This window comes from Haliaeetus leucocephalus, unplaced genomic scaffold, assembly GCF_000737465.1.
Source record: "Haliaeetus leucocephalus isolate CR32 unplaced genomic scaffold, Haliaeetus_leucocephalus-4.0 Scaffold101, whole genome shotgun sequence".
Classification (NCBI taxonomy): Eukaryota; Metazoa; Chordata; class Aves; order Accipitriformes; family Accipitridae; genus Haliaeetus; species Haliaeetus leucocephalus.
Window position 1 is genome coordinate 1,413,091 of NW_010972537.1, and position 24,031 is coordinate 1,437,121.

Sequence of the window (24,031 nt, forward strand, 5' to 3'; positions counted from 1 at the left end):
TCCTGTCAGACCCTCGTGTCTGTTAAATAACATTTTTTTCCATTTTCTTAAAATAATTCCTCACTGTCCCACAGAACATATAGCACCGTAGCACCCCCTGAGCTACAAAAAGTGCTTCCTGTTCAGCGTGGTAAGATGAGGGAAGTTTGGCTGATGAAGTGTTTTCCCTGGCAGCATGTCCTCAAACACTTTGGACTGGAAAAATGCAACCTTCAATACTGTATTGATTTTCTCACTACATTCACTGCATCTTCCTAGATATGCCTGGAAAAAAATCAATCAAAATAATCTTCAGCTATGACATAATATCCCCATCCCCACTCCAAATAAAAGACACCCTTTCTACTCAGCTGACTTCACAAAAGCACCACTAAGGCCAGTATCTCGCAAGAGCCTGACGGTCAGACTGGCTGGGTTGATGCACCAGGCTGAGTAACAGCAAGCCTGGAGGCAGAAGGTGCCACTTGCACGCACCCATCTCAGAGCTGGGCTGATCAATGGGATCAAATAGAACCAGATCCCACCACCACCTGGACCTAATGGCTGAGGATTCAATGTGGTGGGGAAACAGCCAGCAGCACACAGAAGGAGTCAGAAAAAAGAAAAGGCTGGGGGAAGTTGAAAAGGCAGTCTGTAGGTAATTCTGCCTCCCTAGAGCTTTCATGCCAGGTTTTACTATAAAAAATATCTGGCATCTAGAATATACTGATTGAAATAAAAAGAAACATGAATTAGGCTTTGTAATGAATGACTTGATGGATTTCCAAAAGTATTCGGCATCTACTTGCTCTCACCAACTTCAATATAGGCACTATCTTCCTGAAGATTGTATCAGTTGGGTGATAAACTAACTTCAGGATCTTAAAAAAAAAGCAAGCCAAGTAAAATAAAACAAAACTACCATGCCACAGCACAATCATAAAGAGTGTTGTAGATCTGCACAAATTGTAGCTGAATTGTTCTGAATTGTATCTGACACTGATCTGAAAAGCAGTGCAATCTACATGGTGTAAGAATTTACAGCTGGAGGGATCTCTGTGAATGAAGACCAGCCAAATTCTTTGGTAGCTGCTGGCTTCAGGCAGCCCTTACAAATGGCCCAGGCATGGGAAACAGCCCTGGAAATTCTGATGTGTGAATCAGATAACAATAAAAATTGTTATTTCCTCAGATTAGATAAATAACTTCCTAGACACAGTTGATAACTTGTTTTCACAGCTTTTTCATTACTTTTTAGTGCTTTGCTGCTTCTGTGAACACTAGAAGTAGCAAGATAGTTTATTTTTTTAAAATCATGTGACCTTTATTTAAGACAAAGCTAATAGAACTGCTGGCTTTCATGTCATTTCTAAACTGGAGGAAAATACTGTCACCATTTTAATGACGATCATATTACTAAGTTTTTTTGCAACACAAAGCATAAAAAGAGGGGGAAAACAAACAGTGTCGTATTGCTGGCACAGGACAGGAACTTTTCTTGATGCACAGTTTTTCTCATCACTGTTTTTTAATTTCACACATGGAGAACTTCATCCTACTGTGAATTTTTGCCATGCCTCTTCCCACATTCATGACAATTGAGTCACAATTCTAGCAGCACTAGCACAGATCAGGGTTAGTTTCAGGATAATTTTTCCCATTTCACACTGACCATGCCTCACAACATCTAAACTCTTTGCAGGGACATCTGGCTGACCCCTTTCTCACTCTCTTGCTTCCAGGAAAGCAGTATCAATATCTTGCTGTTGAGATTGGCTTAACTGAATCATTGAGAAGGAGGGCAATAGCAAGTTAGCTTTTAAATATGGGTAACATTCATGCCCGTCTTTAGCACACTGTATTTCTTTTTTACGGATAATAATAAAAAAAAGAATCAAAAGTGAGAGAGAGACCAATTTCAAGTGACCAAAGAGCCTGGGAGGAAGAAGGTGACTGTCACCTGTAATAGTTTCCTCAGGAGGAATGCCAAAAGGAACCTCCTTGCATCTCACTTTCAGAAAACCACTGCCTTTGCTCCATCCTTGCCAGGTATCCAGCAAACATTAACAGAAGAGCCTTATTTAAATGAAAACAGACTCTTCTGTTAATGTTTGCTGGATAACTTGTAACTTCAACCTTGAATTTCATTTTTTCCTAGGTGATTCACAGGTTTCGATTATACTGATATTCCACCCCCTCCCCCCCCAACAGGTCCTTACTATTTATATGAATGGTTGTCAAGGAAACCAGGAATCCAGCAAAGCTGGGTAACTTTTCTAGATTCTGGTGCCTGAGTATTTAAAGAAATAATAATAATTCACACTGAGAAACAACTGTAAGGAGATGGGAATTTATATATTTTTGCTAAAATTATTTTTCTATTTCTGCTGGCCTTTGCTGCTGTTGTTCTTACTCATCACAGAAGCACTGGTGACTTTAATAGAATTCTGTCTCATCTCTCGCTTTATGAACAGATGATATCTTCCACACATACATGCAACAAGTCTGGATACAAATAGCGGTGAGCAAAAAGGTTGAGACAGAAATGGATGATTATCTGAACCTCTGGGTCCTGGATAATGTAGAGCAAATGCAGAAACCATGGAGCAAGCCACAACTGGAAAGGAAGATTAGGTATTAAAAAGGCAGAACAAACAAAACCTCCCAAATCAGCATACAGCAAAGGAGAATAACTGCAAATTAATTCTCATCTCTGTAGCAAAGTCTGTAACACAGTCTGACTGATGCTGATGCTTGTTTTTCTTTTTTTTTTCTTTCTTTCTGAGTCTTTCACCAATACACACATATACACAAAGGGCAGACAAGTGGGAAAAACCTCATTTAAGAATGCTTCTTCAAAACAGCTTCCTTAATAACAAAATTAATTGAGGGTGCCAAGAGTTAAGCCATGCTCCGTGTTTGGAACCAACATGCTTTTATATGGATGAAACTGCAGACTAAAGTAAAATGGATATTTTTTTGTCTCTACCATTTAGGTAACAAGACATTCAGCCATACAGCTTCTTCAGAAAAGAAATGGCCAAAAAGTAATTCACCTCCTGGGATCTTTGAGGATTATCTCCCTCCCCTTAGGTCTTTGGCTGGGTTTCCTCCACAAGGTTTCCATTCCTCCCTCCTTGCTTAGCCCCACCAAACTCAAACAGCCAGTTTCCATTTGGCTCTGAGTCCTTTTCTTTACTCTCATTTGAGACATTCTTAATTTTCTCCACTGTTTCTTGCTATCTCTAAAATGCTGAATGCCCTCTTTTGTTTTTCTCTGTTCGTTTGTGCAAGATGAGACTGCAGAATAGAAAAGTCTGTGCAGACTCATTTAGTGCTGTTTCTTGTTCCTTTGGGGCCTTCGGCGTCAACTCCAGCTGTTTTCAGTGCAGCAGTCACGGGTGGAGGACCTACGAGAGTCAGAGCATCCTGGGAGAGGTCAGTGAGAATAAACCAAACACCAGCCTCCCAGTCCTACCTCTCCAGCAGAGGCAAAAGTGCAAGTCTTCCCTAGAAGATAAGCTTTTTTTTTTTTTTACCTTCCTGTCAGTGAATGAGTGAAAAGAGACACACAAGCTGGACTAGATAAAATGGCAGGAAGCCAGAGCTTTCTGCTAAAAGCTGACTGACAGGTAGATCTGCCTAGAATTTGGCCAGTGGTCAAAAGCAACTCATGGCTGCCCTTCTCACTTCACCTGTATGGAAAGATAAGAAAGATCAATTGCATGGTTTAATTGCTACTGAGCTCAATCAACAAGCTCTTTATACTAATCCATCAGGGAAGATACAAATCCATGAAAATATTATCATTGCCAGCTTTTTAATTTTAGTAACTATGCAAATACATGCACATTAGCTGCAGCCATTATATGTTCTGGCAAACTTCCATGCAGCTCTTGGGGTCAAAGTCCAGAGGCATCCAATCTGTATTTTGCACAAAGTCAGGATATTAAACAGGTGTCATCGAGACGCACTGTCCAGAATGAAAAGCAACACCATCTCCTGCATAAACACGTTATGTTGGATAGACAATAGCCTCAGCTCAGTGACAAAAGTGTACCTGAAGTGGGTTTTTTTTCCCTACTGGATTTTGTGCAAGAGTCCTTTTTTTAAGGATGATGAAAGAAGGTAGCAGAACAGTTACAATGACTATTACTAACCAAGTGATGCCTGGCAGGTTACTGCAGTCTAAAACATTAGTTATCATGTGCAAAAAAATCCCCAACCAAAACCCAAAAATGGTGAGGGAAGGACTTCTCACTCTTTTAAGACTGAAAGATCTCATGCAGTTTGTATCCAATACAAAACAGAATGTACTTCAATGCAACAGCCAGAGTTGCAGAAGATGATGATTTGTGGAAAGGATGTGGGAACGCAGCTTCCACCAGACCTCTAACATCCTAGTATGAAGTCAAAACACAGCAAATACAAACAAGAAAGAAGGATTCATTCTTATATTCAGGACAAAATCACTAGCTACTATCTGGCATCTCACCAGTAAAACCTCCTCTCTCCAGACCTAAACTTTTACTGTTTCTACCTTCAGAGCAAGAGTGGTGAAACTTCAACAGCTGAAAATGCTGCAGCAAGAAAGAGGCCATTAGTGGGTGGAACACACATCCAGCTGGTGGAATAAATGCCATATCCCATAAAGAATTATTAATTCTCTTATTTTCAGCAAAAGTAAAGAATTTGCAGGAAAACAAATCACCCTCCATCCCGCGGGGTTGGAGGCCAGGTGAGTGGGAACTTCTTGTATCGCAATTATTGTTTCAAGAGAACAAAAATTAGATGAAGCAGCATTCTTTTCTCCAATGGTAAGTATTATACTAGATCAAAACTCCTGGGGACTAAAAAGCTCCAGGAACACATCTGGGATAAAAAGGATAATAAAGGATAAAGTGTATTACGATTATGAACAAGCGATACTAACAATAACCTAGTATAAGAAGCACTGAATGCAAAAGGGGGAAAAAAAGTATTAGTTTTCTTTGTTACTAGAAAGAGATGTCTCTCAAACAATGCAGCTCTAAATAGAGAAACAATCTGAAGAAAATAAAGACATTATTGGGAAAGCTGGGCTCCTCCAAAGCAAGAAATATTGAACGTGATGTTCATCACACCAGTGTAGCTTCTTGCTTAGGTTCTGGTTAAATATTAGTCAAATACTTCAGATAAGAGCGAATTTGCATGAGTGGTGTTTAAAGGAAGTGTCCATGTAGCAGGCATGTATGTCTTGGACTTGAAACTTTTGGTGTGAGGGCTAAGGCTACCGGTGTCACCCTAATTCCATGTAATCTTGTAGTTTCACCCTAAGAACCATCAGATAAAAAAGCAGGTACTCAAACTCCCCATCAGCCTGAATGCCCTTACCCAGGCTGAGATGGTTTCAGAAGACCTATGAGAAGAGTGACTTCGCTTCACTGTGTGCTCATGCTATGTCAGATGCACAGCATGGCTTGTAATTTCCACTGCTGTGAAAAAGTGTCACACAAAGAGGTGTGCCCAGCTAAGATGAACATCATTTTTTACCACAAGAATGACCATTTCAGCCAAGTCCTTCAGAATACTTTCTGCCTACACTGCCTGCTGGACCACTTGGTGCGAAGGAGCTCATATCTGAACTGTCATGCAACACTTCCCCGAATTCCAGTTGTTTCTCAGAAACAAGCTAATGCCAAGTACTTTACAAATGATGAATTCTAACAATTCCAGCTCCCTGGTGGTGAACAAGGATATTCTTGGAGTCCTTCCAGCCTGCTATCTTTTTTCAGCTTATCAATCAGACATGGAAATATATATACTTCAGTTCTTTGTAAATCTAAACGCGAGGATCACTGAACATTTTTATAAGATGCTCACATCAATACCAATCCTGAATAGGAATGCCTTGAACAGGTCACTGCTGTTCTTCTATCAGTAATCAAATGCCCTACGACAGGGAGATGTCCTTGTGAGCAAGTGAAAAGCCATTAAGATGTAAGACCAGAGTCATTATGTGTCTTCCCAGATTTTTATCTGTTACTGCCAAGAAAAGAAATTGTGCTGGAACACAGGATGACCATTAACTCTCCCCAGCAAGTACAGGGGATATACAACCTATACCCCTTATGCAGATCAAAGTGTTAAATAATTTCCATATGTCCAAGGTTAGGACAGCAAAATGCTTTCATTTCTCATGGATGGATGATAGAAGTTCTGAGAAAGTAGTTGCTGTAATGGGGATACATAGCACAAACAATAGTTGCAGCAGTCAGTTCAAGGTACTGTGTGTTTTTAACTTCTTTTTTTCCAGGGCACACTGGATAATTTTTGACAAACTGAATAATTTTTGGAAAATCTTTTATTCATCTTTTTCTCATTCTCTGCTAAAAAAGCCTTCCCTGGAGGTGCAGCACATGTTGCTGCAATAAGAGTGACGTTGAAGAAGTTGAATGCCAAACAGGAATCATTGCTATTGAAATGTCACAGTCAGCTACTATGATAAAAATGTGGGTGATGTCAGAGGAGGAGAGTTGGCTCCTTATTCCTCACTTTGCATATGTTACAAAGAGCAACTACCCTGGCTTTTCATTGGAGGTAGCACATACTGACTGTACTGCTTTTCCTTAGAATCAAGAAAAAGGTGGAGCTACAGAGAAGTCCACAACAGTTAGAGGTAAGTTATAAAATTAACAAAGAACGCCAATGTTTCCAAAACACCAGCAACAGTAGGAAAGTGTAAGGGGTTTATAAAGCCAGGCATGAGCCTTTCCTTTGGAACAGCCAGTTGTGCAGTAGAAGCACTGCACAATATAACACAGTAGGCAGACTGGGACCCTTGAAAGATGCCCTTGAAATACTGCACCTTCCTGCATCACGCTGGGCTTCACCCCAGTATACCAAATTCTTACAGTTCCAAATCTTAAATTAACTGTCAACATTTGTAAATCCAAGGAGAAATTACACAAAAATCTGCAAAAAGCTAGTCCACCTTCGGTATCTTGCCTCCTTCCACAGACAACGTCAGAGGTGAGGCTGCTCATGAAAGCTAGATGTCACTAAGCAGATCAGCAACAGCACCACGAGTTCCATTCTCATGACCAATTTCTGACCAGCCTCACCGATTTCCACAGCACTTCTTTCATCACTGCCTGTTTTGAATAGGCAGAAATTTAAGACTCAGTGCGATTTTACGTAAAATTACTTTTTTCATATTCTAGGCCTGAATAATAACAGAAAACACATCTAATAATAATTTGTAATGTTGCACGGCTTTTTTTGTGCAGAAGAGGGACCGGGAGGGCAGAGGAAGTACTGCTTAGGCTACTTAGGCTGCACGGATAGATTCTGACCACTTCACAAAGGTTCCACTGTGCTGGGGAGTTTGAATTGCTATCTGTTTCTTGGTGGATACTCATTTCCTCCCAAGCAGTCTGAAGGAAAATATCTTGGCTTACAAAACCTGGTCTGTTAATGTCCAGTCATCTGTACTGAAAACCATGGATAAAAGACCCTGTTCTTAGCATGGTAGCATTGTGTCACAATCACAAGCATATTTTATCACCTGAGACTTTGCATCTCTAGTGTTCAATATGTTCATTAGCAAATATACAAAATCTCAATTATAATGTGGAAATTCATGTCAAAAGCTAAGCTCTGCAAGTTATGAAAATCTGTACAATGTTTTGATTATAGACTTTGGTTTTCAAATTCTTAAATTTGCATTTTTCTTTTAAAAAAATCATTCTTTAACAGAGAAAGGGAAAGGGCAGGAAGAAAGAGCAGTCTTTGCCTATTATTTCACTGATGTGCAGTAGGCCATTTTACAAAAAGACAAAAGGCTGGTGAAATGCAGGAGCACTGCAAGCCCACCATAACATGTGACAGTATTTGACCAAACCCAGAGTGCTGTAGAAACACTTTAATTGAAAATCTAACACTGCGTAAATGAATGTAAACATAAACAGATGCTGTGTTTCACATCCTGTATTGCATTAATAGCAATTAGATCTTGCATATGAAGTGGGAAAAAAGGAAGGAAAATAATGTACGTCTGCATTATAACTTTGCATGTTTGCCTCTGAGGCATACAGTGAACTAAACAGATAATCATGCACTGCCCTTGAACGTTGTATAATCTGCATGCAGTCTAATGCAAATATAGTCTAACCATTATAATCCATGATAGTAGCCAGTCACTAGTCCTGTGAAAACAAATTGTTATGGATGGCTGCTTCTGCAACATCCAGCGGAACTGCTTGACCAGGAAGATGGAATGTCGAGAACGCTGGCCAGTTTTGTTGTTCAAGGCTCTATCAACATTGCTATCATTGTTACGCTTTGCAGTTGATGTGACTAACACTAGGCTAATAATCTGTTCATCAAATATCATCTATCATCTTCCCAATTGACAAGCAGGTCCCTCTCTCCCATCTTCAGCAGGTGGTATCTGCAGTTCTGTTGGAAGTATTTGTTTGAACATGGTTCCAAAATTGGTATATGGCAATGTACGATACATACAGCCTGACCAATGCTATCACTCATTGGAAAAGCTTCCACTGGTAGCAAAAAATTTCGTGGCATTTGATTTGCTTTTGGTGTCATTCGTTGCACAGACACTTACAAACAGAGCATACTTTAAATGAGCTAACATTATTGGGATATTGGCTTAGGGTAACTTGCATGGACAATACAATTTATCAAACGGGACACTCGGTTGCTGTCTGGATGGTGAAGGGAGTCTCCATGCTAAGGCTCCTTGCAGGGGCATCTTAGTTGGATTGGGTGAGACTCCCCGAAACACAGTTCTGTCCAATTTTTATAATCCAGCTGGCCTGTGGTCCTACATGAACACTGCAAGACATGCATAATCCATCACTATAGATTACCTTAACCCACATACAAAACATTTCCTAACTATCTTAAGTATGTACAAAAGACTGTCCTACATGATCATTTCTACACATGTAGGCACTGTTTCTATTGATTGTCTTACCCTTGCATGATTGATTAACTTTACAGCAGGAACTGTCTGGGAATCTCTGGGACAACCAGATTCTCCACCCAGGATGTTAATCAACACATTTAAGCATACAAATTGGTCTAGGCACAGCAGGGACTGCCTGGGATATCTCAAGAACTGTCTGAAATTCCCACTGGGACAGCTCCTGTAACAATCTGTCAAATACCTCTTGTGCAGATGGCCAGCAGTTCAGTCAGCCACCTAGTTTCAACTTGGTCTGCTGTCTCAAACCAGCCCTTCATCTCATCGACGCAGACAACTAGCCTGGGAGTTCCCGGACCACTTTGGGAATTAGTAACTTAAGTGGGAGTGCACACAGGCACAGCCCTGAGACCCAGCTATACTACAACTATAATTAAAGAATTAAACTTCATTTTTCTGCTTAAATCTCATAGCCCTTGCCCATCTATCTGACCAAATGATGTCAACGTCTGACCTAGTGAACTGCCTTCACAGTTCAGATGGGAGTGGCTAAGGAGTGACTCATCTCATGCTTAAGTAAATGCCTAACGTTAGGTGATACTTATGCCACGCATTATCCCAGCTTAGTTTTGCTCTCTGGATCACACCACTGATTTTGACTGAGCGTGCAGACTACATCAACATTTCTGATATGAAATCACCTATGACAGCACTGGTAGTGACATTTGTGGTCTACTGTTTCTGGGAACAGTAAAAGCTGGAATATTGTCCATATATGCAGCAAAGTATGGAGCTTTTCACATTTCACTTTCAGGTCAAATGCTCAGCTACTGCAAAAACATATTCATCATCCCTACATTCAAGTTCACTGATCAATTGCAGCATGTTAGTGGGCTAAACTGTTTAAAGGACATGGCTTTTCTGCTTTACCAGTGGTGAAGAGACTACATTTATCTGGGCCATCAAGATTTACACACAGCAGAGCCGGCAACTGCTCATTCTACCTTCTGCTTCCCTCAGTTCACCTGATGTTGTCAGCAGTCTGTCAGGCAACATCTGGGAAAACAAACTCATCTCATCTGTATTCCACATATCACACATACAGTACTGCTTTATCAGCTGCTCCTTCTGCTCTGGGCCAATGCAGATCACAATGGGTTTAATTCCTATACTTCCTTGTGAGTGAACTGACATGAGATTCCGGGTTGAATAATGAAGTGTAGAAGCTAAGTGCTCATGTTGCACATCTTCAATAGTTAGCTCCGGAGTTTCTTCATGTAAGACTGAACTGAAAAAACCACAATATCCTGCAGCCTGATATTTGCAAGCCACCGCTATAATGGGTCTTTTAGATCAATGTTTCACAGGTATGTTTTTTTCTTTTATTTAATGTTCAAAGAAAGCGATTTTCAGTTTCCAGTTATTTTGTGGGATGCACTGCTGTAATAGCTACCTCTACTGCATTAGGACCGAAGCTGAATAACACGACTAATGTGATCATATAAAGTGAAACTACATTGCAAGTAACTTTCCAGTTTGTAGGCACAGCCATATGTGACCACATAAATTTGGAAGAGTTATGTGTGGGCCATAGCGAGTAGAACAAGAATGAAGCCTGCAGCTATGTAACAGGTCAATTACTGGCACCATTATCAGCTGCCCACACTTCAAGGATGCTTATTGCTGATTAGTAACTGCATGTAGCAAGTTTAGTTAATGGGAGAGAGTTGCACTTGCAGTACAGTTCACAATCTGAACAGCTTCTAAGTTGAGGGAGAACTTTTAAGCACAGATCTCCCTTGTGGTTATTGGCAAGGCAATGAGGAGACAGGCCAAGTTATGTTGGAGGAGGTTACAAGTGTCTTAATAGAACTGGCTGTTAAAATCATCAAACTAGCTGTTTAAAAGAAATACATCCAGCAAGCTCCCATCTCAACTGTGTCTGACCCTTCTCCTGTAAAAACAGTTACCTTGGCTCAGCTCCACAGCCAAGTCTCCTCCTCTTCTGCCCCATCCCCTATCATGTGCCTCAAGCAAAGATAAACCTCTCCCTGCCCATCCTTTCCTGTGCTCCATCCCTCTTCCAAGCAGGCTGGTGTTAGTTTGGCAGCACCTGCCTGTAGGGAGAGAATGAGTGTGGGTTCTTTGTGGTGCAGGATGAACATGAACAGATGTATCAACCTTGCAAAAGGAAAAATAAGTCTTCTCTAAATTTTAAAAGGAACATCTGGCACGGTTAATTCACAGCAGCAGACAAAGTAGGTATGTTGGTTTGCTGGCCCTAGAAATTCTGGGATAATCAGTGGTGCCTTGTCTTCCCTTTCTGGCAAAGAAGCATACAGTTCTCCTCTAAAACCTGAGAGAAAACACCACCTACTGCAGAGCCTTATTTTCTACACCTTCCTTCAAGACACCGGTTGCTCTAACTCTAAGCTAAACAGCAAGTATTTTAAGACCTGCAGGATATGTTAAGAAACATTGCCAAATACTTTAGTCTCCAAATTCTGCCTTTTAAAAAATTAATACTCTAGTGGAAACTGTTGCCTGAATTCTAAATAGCTACTTGAAAACAAAAAAGCATCCATACTATTTATGGAAGATCTAACATTATGGGCTCCCTTCCACTGTTTGAGCAGGAACAGGAGCAGAAGCAGGGCTTTTCCCAGGACTTAAGGGCTTAAGTTAACTTGCCAGCTCCTGCTGCATTAGAAGTAAGAGGCTGGAAGCTCATACATATCCAAAGGGAAAAAAACAAACTTGAAATGAAATGTTTTCTGTAGCAGCTAAAATGTGTTCCAAAACAATGAAGCATTGGTGAATGAAAGCTAAGCATAAAATTCTCAAGCTATTGTTCAGTCTAAACCCTTTTAAATGTCAGCAATTGGTATTGATTACAGGTTTAAAAAAGAACTATGGAGGGTCATTAAAACTGAAACATAGTATGTACTGTAACGCTGGATTCATAGATCACTTTGGATAAAAGTAGACTTTCTAGTAAACATTCCAGCATCACCTCTATGTTTTCCTAACACTGGACAGCATAATATAGCCCCCAAGAGTACAGGTGAAGTACATGAACCCCAAACAATCATTAAATCCTCTCTAGAGGCTATGTAGGAAACAAATGAGATGAGCTCCTACAGCTGTCTGTAAACAGCTCCTCTGTCTTCTTTGCTAAAACTTGCAGAATGATCTGGATATGAGCCAGCATCATACCTGGCTTTTTAAAACTCCATTTATATTTACAACTCTTTGCTGTCCTTTGGCAGTGTCTGTCATATTCACCTATGATGAGTACTATATACTGGGTTTTTTGGCTACTGAAATCAGGGAAATTGCTTGGCACGCAGTATGATGAGCTCTGAGCAAGACTGGCAGACCTGGAAAGATGTATTTATGTATCAATACCTTCATCCAGTAAGAAAGTGGTCCCCAACCTAAAGCCTATGGGGTACATGCAAGACAGTCCAGTGCTGCTTTAGGTCACCAGCCATATAAAAATTAAAGCTGACTGAGGAAGGAGGGACAAAACAAGACTTTGCTCTGTAGCCTCATATCTGCACATTGTTTGGCCTATAAATCAGCAAGTTGGGGATCAGTGAAGTAAGCTCTCTTGCTTATTATTTACTTAACTAGATTGGATCACACCCAAATGACCAGAAGGAAAACACTAAGAGGTCTGTCTTGCCCAGCTGAGAGGCTAATTAAGCACTGTAAAACCCTACAATTTGCAGAAAAGCACATGTAATATAGACATGTACAAGATTTACAACAAACCTCCTCCTTGCTATGAAGCGATAAAGAACAGAAGGGAGATCTCTAGCTAATTAGGTTAATATCAGCTTATGGCTTCATGTAAATGGACCAATAAAACAATAAAAACAGCTAGAAAAAATATCTTTCTCAAGGATCATTTTTTCCCTTTTCCATCTATTTCTACAACTTTTTGTACTTAAGATTCTACAACATGGTGTGCTTTGAATTTACCCCTTAATTAGCACAGCAATTTGCTAAATTTTGTTTTTTACTTGTTTCAGGGTGCTGTTCAGAACAGTCTGATAAGTCATACAAACTATTGCCATCAACTCCAAATGCTAAAATCTGAATGCTTCATTCTAACTCCACAGCTAAAAAACGTGCAGCTCAAACTCAATGCTGTGCCTCCCTGATCTAATTTAAACTTTCTAACTATGAAAAGATAATTACTTTATGCTTTGAGTATGTGATTTTTTTTCCCCCTTGGAACTCTCCTTTCTTCATATTCATTCCTTTTGAAAGGGCATCCAGATAAAAAAAGGTAGCTATTTCAAGATCTAATACTGATACCTCGTCGCAGTGTGTGTACTTACAGTGTTACACACCCACGCTTAAGGCATGCCGGGAAGTTGAGTGCTTCCAGTAACAGACTTGGGCTTATTGAATGAGATACTTAAGATTCCACCACTGCTACTAGAAAGAAGTATCCTTAGCAAAACATAATGTGATCAGATGCAATTCAACCTAAGCAGCCAGAATCCTCTTGATAGTAGGTAAAATTCTAAGCTGCTAAAAACCATACTCCATTAGCAGAGAAATTGCACTGATTTTAGCCATTTAGTATCTTCTAGTTAAGTGTACTGGCGTTACAATCATGTAGGTTAGAATTAGTTTTAGCCAGGGAGAATATTTTAGCCAGCAGTTCTCCCTCAAGGCACCAATCCAGAGAGATGAACAAAAAAGAGATGACATGAAACCAGAAGTGTATGAGTAACATTTGTTTGTCTTTCTTTACCTTAAGCTCATCTGCATCATAGAAGTCTATGCGCACAGCAGGGACCATCCATGTCTGGAACAGAGTTGCCAGGATCTGTTTGGCAATTGCATCTGCGATGAGGTGGAAGTGGAGTGGGTTTCGCCTGATATGAGAAGGGAGAGAAATGCATTAGTTCAAAGGTTTCTAATTCCCTTACAAAGCTTTATCTTTGTCTAAGGCCTCAAGGTAAAGTGTACAGCATGTCCAGTGGAGTCCTGCTCTGTGGCCAAAATGTTGAGACACAATTTGAAAAAACATGAAAATAATAGAAATACCGGATCAGTTTCTGGGTGGTTGTAAGTAAATACAGCTCCTTTGACTTCAGCGGAACATGATTTATAACAGCCAAGGATCTGGTCCCTTCTACCGGCTCCTTAAAAGAAGGCCAAGTTAATTCCCCTTTGGGGACTTGAGCTGTGAAAGTGATTGCTTTCAGTTTCTAGGTCACCCTGCTAATTTATCTTTGTGGCAAGAACAGTTGTCTGAGGAGAAGTAGGGGTGAAGGGAAGGTTAAAAAATAATGATTTGAATGAGGTGAAATTCCAGGACCATTGAGTTTACACACATCTTTTCTACAAAGCAAACTTGGGGTATCAACAGCTGTCCTATGGGAACCCAAAATTAGATGTTTCGGGTGAGTGCCTTCTAGCTACTGGCATAGTGAATAGAACGGAGATTATCAATCTCCCCACAACCTTGTTCCTAAGAGGGAGGGAGGGTTGAAGAAATGCAGGAAGAAAGAAAATATTTTACTTCAAACCACCAGATTTGGGTTCATCTCTGTAGTTACAGGACTTGGGCTAAGTGAAAAGCTTCAAAACAAGATGAGTGAAGCCAGTATCAACAGAAGTGGCAAGATTTGACAAAGTGTATGCATTTTTCTATAGTAATGTAAACTTGGAGATTACAAATTTAACTCCTTTAACCTTGCTTCCCACTTTGAGGGACAGTAAGCAACAAAGTCTGATCTTTGCTCAACTTCTGTGGTAGGAGTATGAAAACCTGCTAGTGGAAGTTAGTCGCAATTTGTAGTCTTCCATAATTATCCCTAGCTTAGGAACTTTCCCTGTCAGCAGGGAAGGACAGAGTTTACAAAAGCCACTAAGAAGACAGATGGTTCATTTAAACTGTAGCATTGGCTCAACTTTTCTTCGATCCTGTTGTGGTTTAACCCCAGCCAGCAACCAAGCACCACGCAGCTGCTCACTCACCTCCCTCACAGTGGGATGGGGAGAGTATCAGAAGGGTAAAAGTGAGAAAACTCGTGGGCTGAGATAAAGACAGTTTAATAGCTAAAGCAAAAGCCACACATGCAAGCAAAGCAAACCAAGGAATTCCTTTACTACTTCCCACGGGCAGGCAGGTGTTCAGCCATCTCCAGGAAAGGAGGGCTCCATCACGCATAACCATTACTTGGGAGGACAAATGCCATCACTCCAAACATCCCCCCCTTACTTCTTCTTCCCCCAGCTTTATATACTGAGCACGATGTCATATGGCATCAAATCTCCCTTGGGTCAGTTGGGGTCAGCTGTCCCGGCTGTGTCCCCTCCCGACTCCTTGTGCCCCCCCAGCCTGCTCGCTGGTGGGGTGGGGGGAGAACTAGAAAAGCCCTTGGCTCTGTGTAAGCACTGCTCAGCAGGAAGGAAAACATCCCTCTGTTATCAACACTGTTTCCAGCACAAATCCAAACCACAGCCCCATACTAGCTACTGTGAAGAAATTTAACTCTATCCCAGCCAAAACCAGCACAGATCCCTAGGGTGGAATAGTGGAGTCCCATTTCTGTGAAATTTATAAAGGTAAATGAGCGTACTTGTTAACTGGTATTTTTCATCTAGAAAGAGGAGCATTTAGTTTCAGATGCTGGTTAAAGTGGAAGATGACTGATGCTACTACATTCTGCTGTGTGAACAAGAAGTGAGGAAATCTATGTTAGTACTATGTACTTCCATTAGACTTCTGGGCTTAACCCAAAAGACAAAGGTTATTTCTTTCTCCCTTTCCTACATTAATGAATAATATGTGCCTTTCTCTTTAATGCTACTCTTCTTACTTTGATGAGTAATACTGTTTCTCCCTGAACAAAGTCCACAAGAAAACAAAAGAATACATATAATGGTTCATAGTATCACAACACACTCTCAGCAGAAACAGGAGATTGTTGTGAGAAGCAATGTATGGCTGGATTTTGCAGTTAGAAAAACTGCACCTAAGATCCAGTCCAATACCCGGGGATGTCAGTGAAGCTGTTGTATTGGCTTCAAGGGCACTGTGGATCAAATCCCATGCTTACAGGAAGAGCAGAAAAGGGCTGGTTAGAAGCCTTATATATGAGATAATCATGATGGTGGAATAAACCCACAGCTGATCTGCATTTTACAATATCCAAAACGCTAAGCCACAACATGCTTTCCCAAAAGACAAAGGTCTTTCCATCTCCAGCTTGCCTGGGAATGAAGAGGGGAGAGGGAAAGGCATAGGCTGCCAGCTGCTGAGCATCCCATTACCAAGCTAAAGGGATCACAGCAATTATATCTGTTTCACCAGCCCAGCAGGAGAGAAGAGGACATCCTGGCTCAAGCAGATTCCGCAGTAACCGGGCACCTTGCCAAGAAAAAATCGGGAAATAGCAGTGATCAGGAAATACATTTCATTAGCAGAGAAAAGGCCAAGAGAAACGAAGTACAACGCCAGTGGCTTTGGGTACAGGCAAAGCAGTATCTCAAGGCAAATAGGTGTTGAATGTCAACACACACATTCTACACAGGTCCCTCTGCTTAGCAGGGGCTGAGTCTGGTATCTAGTAGGACTATTTCCCAGCTGGTGTTCTTTGGTAATTCTTTTTCTTTTTTTCAGGGTCATTGATCTATATTTTGCGAAGTAGAATAAGAAAAGTAAAAAATCAGTTAAAAACAAGAAAGCTACATCTTCTTTCAAACCATCATTTAGTTAAATGGAATTGATATAAAATATTTGAAGATGAACCACACTAGTTGAAAAGAAAAAATCTGATACAAAGACACTCAGATGTTCAGTAGCAGTTTATACTTATCTGAATGACCCAGAGTGTATGAAACTTAAATGGGAACAAGTGGGTGACATTTTCTTTAGTTCAGCTCCTACTGGGAAAAAGAAAAAAGGAGTAGTTGTACTCCTACACAGAAATCTCTTTCGAGTTGTTAGCCTCATGGTAAAGATTCAGCTGGAAGGAAAGTATGTGTCAGAGGCAAAGCAGAAGATTATCACTTACAAAAATACATCCCCAAAACAGAATAGTGACCCGCTGACATCTACAACTAAATGTGCATCAGCCACAAAAAATTTTACTCCAGATGAGATTTTAGTTACGTGAAAAGTGAGGTTTAGCATGGTGCTAGAAGCCAACAGAGCACAGACTCAAACATGGAAGACCTTCTGATGGTAACAGTACTAGCATACACACAGATGACATCTTTTACCTCTTCTGGTGTCTGCAATATGCAAAGCCTAAAAGATACGGATTGCTTCAACGTGTTTATGAAACAAGTTCAGAAGCTTAAAGATCAACCAGCATCCATTGAAAAAAATACAGAAGAGATTTTTGTAGGATGAGAAAACTTTCTCCAAAGATATGAGAAAGGGATGTCATCATTATTTGCCAACATGACTGAATCACTGGCTCTAAGAATTAGGGGTGACAATCAGGATATTGTGAAGGATTCCACTGAAAGCTACATTTCATTAGACTCAGATGTTTTGCTTTACCATTTGGTGTCAGTGAAAGCTATTCTGTTCTTCAGACTGGTCTTTTTCCAGGAGAGAGACATTTTGGGATACGAGGCTTATAAAACTGAAATCAAACTGTGTTCCTCCTATTATAAGTGAAGGGATAGCCATGTGGAGAGCTATCCTTCACAGGCATTTAGCAGCTACAGTTTAAAAAGTTTGGGAAAGGCAGGGGGAGATACCCAAGTCTTCCAGAGCGAGGCTTGAGAGTCCCTTGCTTGGGTAACAAGGAAGGGTGGCATGGCCTTTGAAGAAGTTTAATCAGCAGCTGAAGACATTGAAGTTTGCTAGTGGAAGTCGAATGGCATGGAACTGGAAAAATATGATGTTTCAGTTAAAGAAAAAACTGACTTCTTTCTGTTGTGAAGGTAGATCAAGTTATGAAAAAGATTTCAATGCTGTGTTTTCGTGCAATAGCAGGGGAGTTAATGAGATGACCCAGCAGGTTCTTTCCGATTCCCTGAGCCTCAGGACTTCAGTGCAGGACGTCTTTCTTGGGTTGAAGGGAACCTGGAATCAAGTCTCAGAGAAAGTGACGACCAACACAAACCTCCTCTTCTCTCTTTCCAAATATGACGTGGACTTCCTTTGACTTCAACTTCTCTAACCAACTCAAAGCACAGCTGTGTGTTGTGTTTATTTTTAATGTATATGTTATCCCATATAACTCATTTTCCACTGGGCACATCAAGGAATTGAAAGAACCACACATGGTAGAGACTGGTTATATCTTGTACTGCTAGAAAGCACAGTATAGTGTAAATGGTGACAGTATATGCAACTATGGCATAATACAGGTCAATATATGACAATTTTGACAAACTTATCTCACAAAATCAACAGGGTTTGGAAAATTCCTGGTATTCCTGTGAATTCATATGTTTGGAAGTCAAGGTTTCTAGTGTCCCAGGTTTCAGAACAGACAGCCCTTGAACTCTGAGCCTCAGGTCTTCCAGATTCCTCACTATAGAAGCAGGGATTGAAACAACCAGAGAATTTCTCCCAAGGTCCAGAAATCACTTAATCTTGTTTACCTTAAAGACTCTAAACTTCTGAATTTTTACAAACTACAACTTTTCACAGTTTCTGTTACATGGAAAATGCTGACACGCTAATGTTTTAATGCGGAAGGATGTCATTTCAAAATATGGGTATTTCCCATCAAGTGGAAACTCAAGGTTTTAACCGTTCTATTTAGAAAACTGCAAATCTTCATATATTAAATTATTTCCACTTATCTTGAGATCAGAACACTATCTGACAAAGTAAACCATATGTAAAGAGCCCACATTTATTTTCCTAAATTGCTTTCCTCAAAAGTGAATGAAGAGGGATTCTGGCCAAGATTTTCAAGCATGGATGCTTAAATATAGGCTCTTAGGCCTAAATATAGGAGCTTAAATGAATGCTCTCGTTTTCAGAATTGCTGAGGCCCTATAAAGTTTAGTAAAATGAAAAGAAGTCAGTAATTTAAAAAATCAAGCTATGAATTTAGGAGCCTATTCCGAGGTTCCCATTTCTATATTTTTTTAATCATGATGTCTCATTTTTACATTTCAAAACTTCTTATTCTTCATCAGAGTTTTGATCTGCTTGCTCAAGCATTTGTGGCCCATTCTTTTCTAATAGCCACTGCCACAGAGTTAAATACAAGAATCTACAATTGAAAAAGGGAGTAGTGAACCAAGACTCACTCTTCCCTTCTCTATTATTCCATAGCTCAATTGTTAGCAATTCAAAAAGCAGCTGCTTGGTTGCACAGTTCTCTCTTTGCAACAGAGGAATTTTATTTTCTAAGAATATAAAAAGGTCAGTAGCCCAGGGGGTTTATTTCCAAAACCTATACTTTATTAAGGGAAGCACAACAAGGTAATACCTTTTATATCTGTAACAAATGGTTACAAGAACTTCAAACAGAAATAATAAAAGGCAGCTTGGAAATTTTTTTTTTCCTAATGCCCATATGACAATCCCTCTCACACGGGGAGAATTTTAATGTGAAAATCATTACAGATTTTTCATACCCCTTCACATCCAGGATAGATTAAAATGCTCCCCAAAGTATTGCAGAGATCTTAAAGATGCACTAGCTGCCTCATTCACAGATCTTGTTTTGTGTTAACTTATATAAGCAATTTGGGAAATAATAAGAGATTTCATGGCTAGATTTTTTTTTAAACATTGCTTTCTCCATTATGCCTCCATTGTTAGGACTGCTAGAAAATACAAAAAGAAGTGTGTATTATTGATGCATCTATATGGATCAGAGAAACCAGTTCATACTTTATAGTTTTTGCCAAAACAATCTCCCACAAAATAGACTCACATGTTAGAAAAGTTGGAAACAATGACAGAGGTTTTAAATTCTCGAATTAACTCCATTAAGGCAAAGTGGTCTCCATGGAATACAGCCACTAGATTACATAAGCTTTAATAACCAGCCAGTGTTGACTTGTGACTCTTACTTGGAAATTACATGTCATCCTTTTTTATTTAATTTAGATTTTCATTCGGTTTGCCTTATTCTACTTGTTCTAAGAAAAAAAGCTTCTCATTCATACAGCAATCTATAACAGTTTAATATCTTAATCTTAAAAATGCTTAGACACATGCTTAACTTCAAGGTTACAAGCAACCTTCTTAAAGCAAAGAGGCTACTTCATATTAGAAAGCATTTGTCTAGTTGACTGGTTTTGTTTACACCATGAAACCCCATCACCATTGCTATGCCACTATTGCTGTAGGATAGATGGAGCCTACAGCTAAAGAAGTAAGCACGACTTCTCCAAAGAAGAGGGACTAACATGGGGGAGGAAAGCCAGTATTAGCTTGCACAAAAGAGAAGTTAATTTTTCATAGATTCTCAGGTTGACCTAACTGCCAGCAACATGTTACAACTGTGTAATGCTGGCCTTTCTTCGATCCCAAATGAAACATGGTGTTTAGCATGTCTTTGGAAAGGTTAAGAGTACATTAAAAATAATTTTAGTTCTTACTCAAGTTATGACTTACCTAAGTAGAGACAGAAATGATCTTTGCAATATGGAACTATAACTCATGGGCTATTTCTGTGGCACTCTAAGTTTTACAATTTTCAGAAATGGAGTAAAACATTAAAAATGACCAATGTAACTTGGACCAGTACTTGCAAAAGTTTCGAGAACAATTATTAGCCACACGACACTGCTTCAGTTTTGAAAAAGAAATGCAAATACTTTTTGCATACTACTGTATGCACTGTTTCCAAAAAAACAGCATTTGCATTTTGCTTTGCCCATTTGACCCAGTATCTTTAATTTTTAGCATTTAGTCTTCTGCTTTGGAAAAACTAAAGTTAAGTTGCACTCAGGGCACACTGATAGGAGCTTGGCTGTGTTAAACTGGCTCAGAGCGAGTATTTTTTTACCCCTGCAACAGATTTATAAAATCTGTCATAATTAGGAACTAGATGCCCAAGAGAGGAAAGCAGGAAAGTTGCAGACTAGGTCTAAGTACTCATTCTACAAGCCTCCCTCTGTGCAGCACTGCTAATGCATATTTATCAGACTCTGCAAACCCTGCACTATTCCAGCTCTGCTGAGTCTCCTCCTGAGAACAGACTGACAGTTATGTTAAACTGGGTGTTAAAAGCTGCTGGGATTTTGTGGCTTGAGCATACGTTTTTTAAAGACAAAACTGGAATCAAGCTCCTTTTCCATTGGGAATGAAACGCATTTCTGAACTATGCTGTTCTTATAAGGAATCAACACCACCATCCCTTTCCTCTCCTCTTCCCACTCTCTGGAACCTGAAGACAGATATAGTTTCTCAAATGGTTTGAACAAGTAGCTTGCGTAAGTCTCACGATATATATGGTATGACTAGAATCAGAAACTTGCTTTTTTAGAGCTGGGGAGAGCTGAAATGTTCAATATGTAGGATTTACTGTATATTCATCCAAGAGAGAAGAGACAGCACACTCCATCTATAGAAACTCCTATAGTTTTTATTCTTAATGACCCAGCACCCCTGCTGTTTTGTGTCTCTTTATCTAGCACACTAGCTCAAAGTTGGGGGTATAACAAATATGTTAATGCATGGAGGGAACATGATTAGACTGACATGGCCTCCTTTCCTCAGAATTTTCCTGTTCGAGAAGTAGGGATTCCCTACAGAAGTAGGGAATTTAGGTATCTCTTTTTGTATCAAAATGCACAGCTAAAACACACTTTAATTACTAAACTAGATGCAAATGCTAATAAAAACACATGACATCTCTGTGAATTCCAGACAGATTCACTGAAATCAGTGCTCTTACAACAAACACCAAGCAATATGCAGCAGGAACAGGCGAAGATATTAAGTGTGGTTGCCTTGAGGGGCCAGTTGTTTAACCAGTAGATTGTATTCAGGGTGTTGCAGGGCAGGATTGAGGTGTAATGGTACATCTGCCCAAGCAGCACCCACACTGTGCCTGGCAACAGTTGAGATTTCTGCACAAGCTCTTTCAATTATACAATACACTCACACTCTTGTTCCAGGCACATTCTGCACCTGCTCTATCAGGTTTGGTTGAACATTGATCATCAGAAACTTCAGAAAAGGAAAAAAAAAGATCTCTTGGACAATATGTTTGGAGGTAGGTTCGTTCTGTTCTTGCAAAGCTATATTTGAGGTGGAATGTGGTGACCCTACAAATGAAGGACCAGTAGCCTAACTTTAGAGATTTGGATAGAATGAGCAAACTTCTTTTCCACTGGAAACACGCAGTCCTTTCAAATGTCTGTTTTGCTTGGCTTATTGGACAATGCCAGCTAGGACGCATTCCCTGGTGCACACTGAGGTGTTAGGAGACATCTCCATGTCTGTTTTCACTAGTGACCCTCAAGTCAGATGGTGAAATTGCTACTGATGTCAGGAAGCATCCACTATCTGAACCAATCACCTCCAACTCTCCTAACTCATTCCCTCCTAATGCAGTATCATGACCCGTCTCCATCCTTCTTTCCTACAATTAAATAGACCCTAGCAACCAAAAGAAGCCATCTTTCCAATCATCATAATTTTTGAAGTGTGTACTAGTCTCCAGGATAACATTGTTTGCACATGGCAACCAGTGCAAGGAATATTGGGTCTAAAGCAATTTTCAGCTGAGTTTGTTGTTTGTTTGTTGTTTATTCTCCAGCCTTCTTCACCACTGCCACTCGCAAGTTAAAGTTGCAAGAAAGGAGCATTTCTGAGGCGCGACCCTCTGCACATGTAGCCATAGAATCAACAGATGCTTAAGAAGCCTGTATTTTCTAGAAGATATGGAAGAAATGTCTGTAAGAAGCTCTGTCTCTTCTTTGAGAACGTCTTCCCTTTCTAGTGAACAATTTAGTGCCTAGGAAGAAAAGCTAGTTCTAGGCAGGAACCAACTTAGCTTTGTCTTTAAGTATGTTTTGAGCAAACAAGCAAGATAGGTTATCTTGAATGTAACTAACTGTACTAAAAGTTCATTAGCTATACTGGACTTTATCTTGATCACCTCTGCTGAGCTAGACAAATCCTTTGAGATGAGCAGTACTGCTAGCCAAACAGCAAATATGTTCTTGACAAGGGCAGAATCCACCAGACTTAGAAATACCAGTATTACTTCCCTTTGTTTTGGCTTCATATTTTTAATTTATTATATTTCCAAATTATATAATTCTGCCATTATATGGCAGAATTGTTTATAAGTTTGCTAATTGCTCAGATGAGTGGCTTATGTAAACCGGACATTTCGTTTAAGTAACACAGAAAGAGATTGTTTAAACCTTTGAGCTGTGAGATTCTTATTATTTACAGAACATTTGGAAACCTACAGAATATGACAGTGTTCTCAAAATGGATGCAAGTGCTAGGGGAGAAAAACATTGAGAAGCTAACCACTAGGATAACTCATGTCACCATAAAAATGTGTATTTGCAAGAAATCCCTTAGAAACAACAATCAAAATAGACAAAACGCCCCACATCCTTGCAATATAAAGCCATTTTACACTGAATAATTCAGAAGTCTAATCGGAAATAGATATAGTTTTAAAATTTAACAGGATTTTAACATTCAGAAAAATTATGCACAGAGAATGATATAGGTTTTTACTGTTGTTTTGCTTTTGTTATGTTTATTTTAGCATTGTTTTTCTGCTCCTAGCCCTCATCTAACACGAACACGCTACTTCTGGAAAGACTTGCAAAGGCTACGTGTTGATAGTGAAAGCTGCTCTCATATTTTGGAGAATTTCCCCTCTCCACCTGCACTCTAGCCAACCTCTTAAACTATATTTACTGAGTCTTTTTCCACATTGCACAAGGCAAGCATTTACATTCTTTTACAAAAAATGGGTAAAAGATAAAACGGTGTACTAAAGCCATTGTAAGGGAGTGATTACTAAGACAATTCCAGCAGAGGACTGAAGGCAAACATAAGGAGCAAGGTGCGGGACTGGAATGCCCTACTCCAGTGAGCTATAAGAAGATACTAGCACATGACATGAACAAGAGTCATCCTCCCTGGTATAATATTACCATTCCATATAAAGCAGCGTATTGAAACTACCTCCT

The 24,031-nt window shown here is 39.8% G+C and overlaps 1 protein-coding gene across 1 annotated transcript in view; it reads right to left on the bottom strand.

Annotated features, from left to right (window-relative positions):
• LARGE (like-glycosyltransferase) overlaps positions 1–24,031 on the bottom strand; it is a 206,257-nt gene that overhangs the window by 119,788 nt on the left and 62,438 nt on the right. Inside the window, exon 4 of the mRNA XM_010585370.1 lies at positions 13,677–13,800. Coding sequence (XP_010583672.1) covers positions 13,677–13,800 — 124 coding nt within the window. The remainder of the gene's footprint in view (positions 1–13,676; positions 13,801–24,031) is intronic.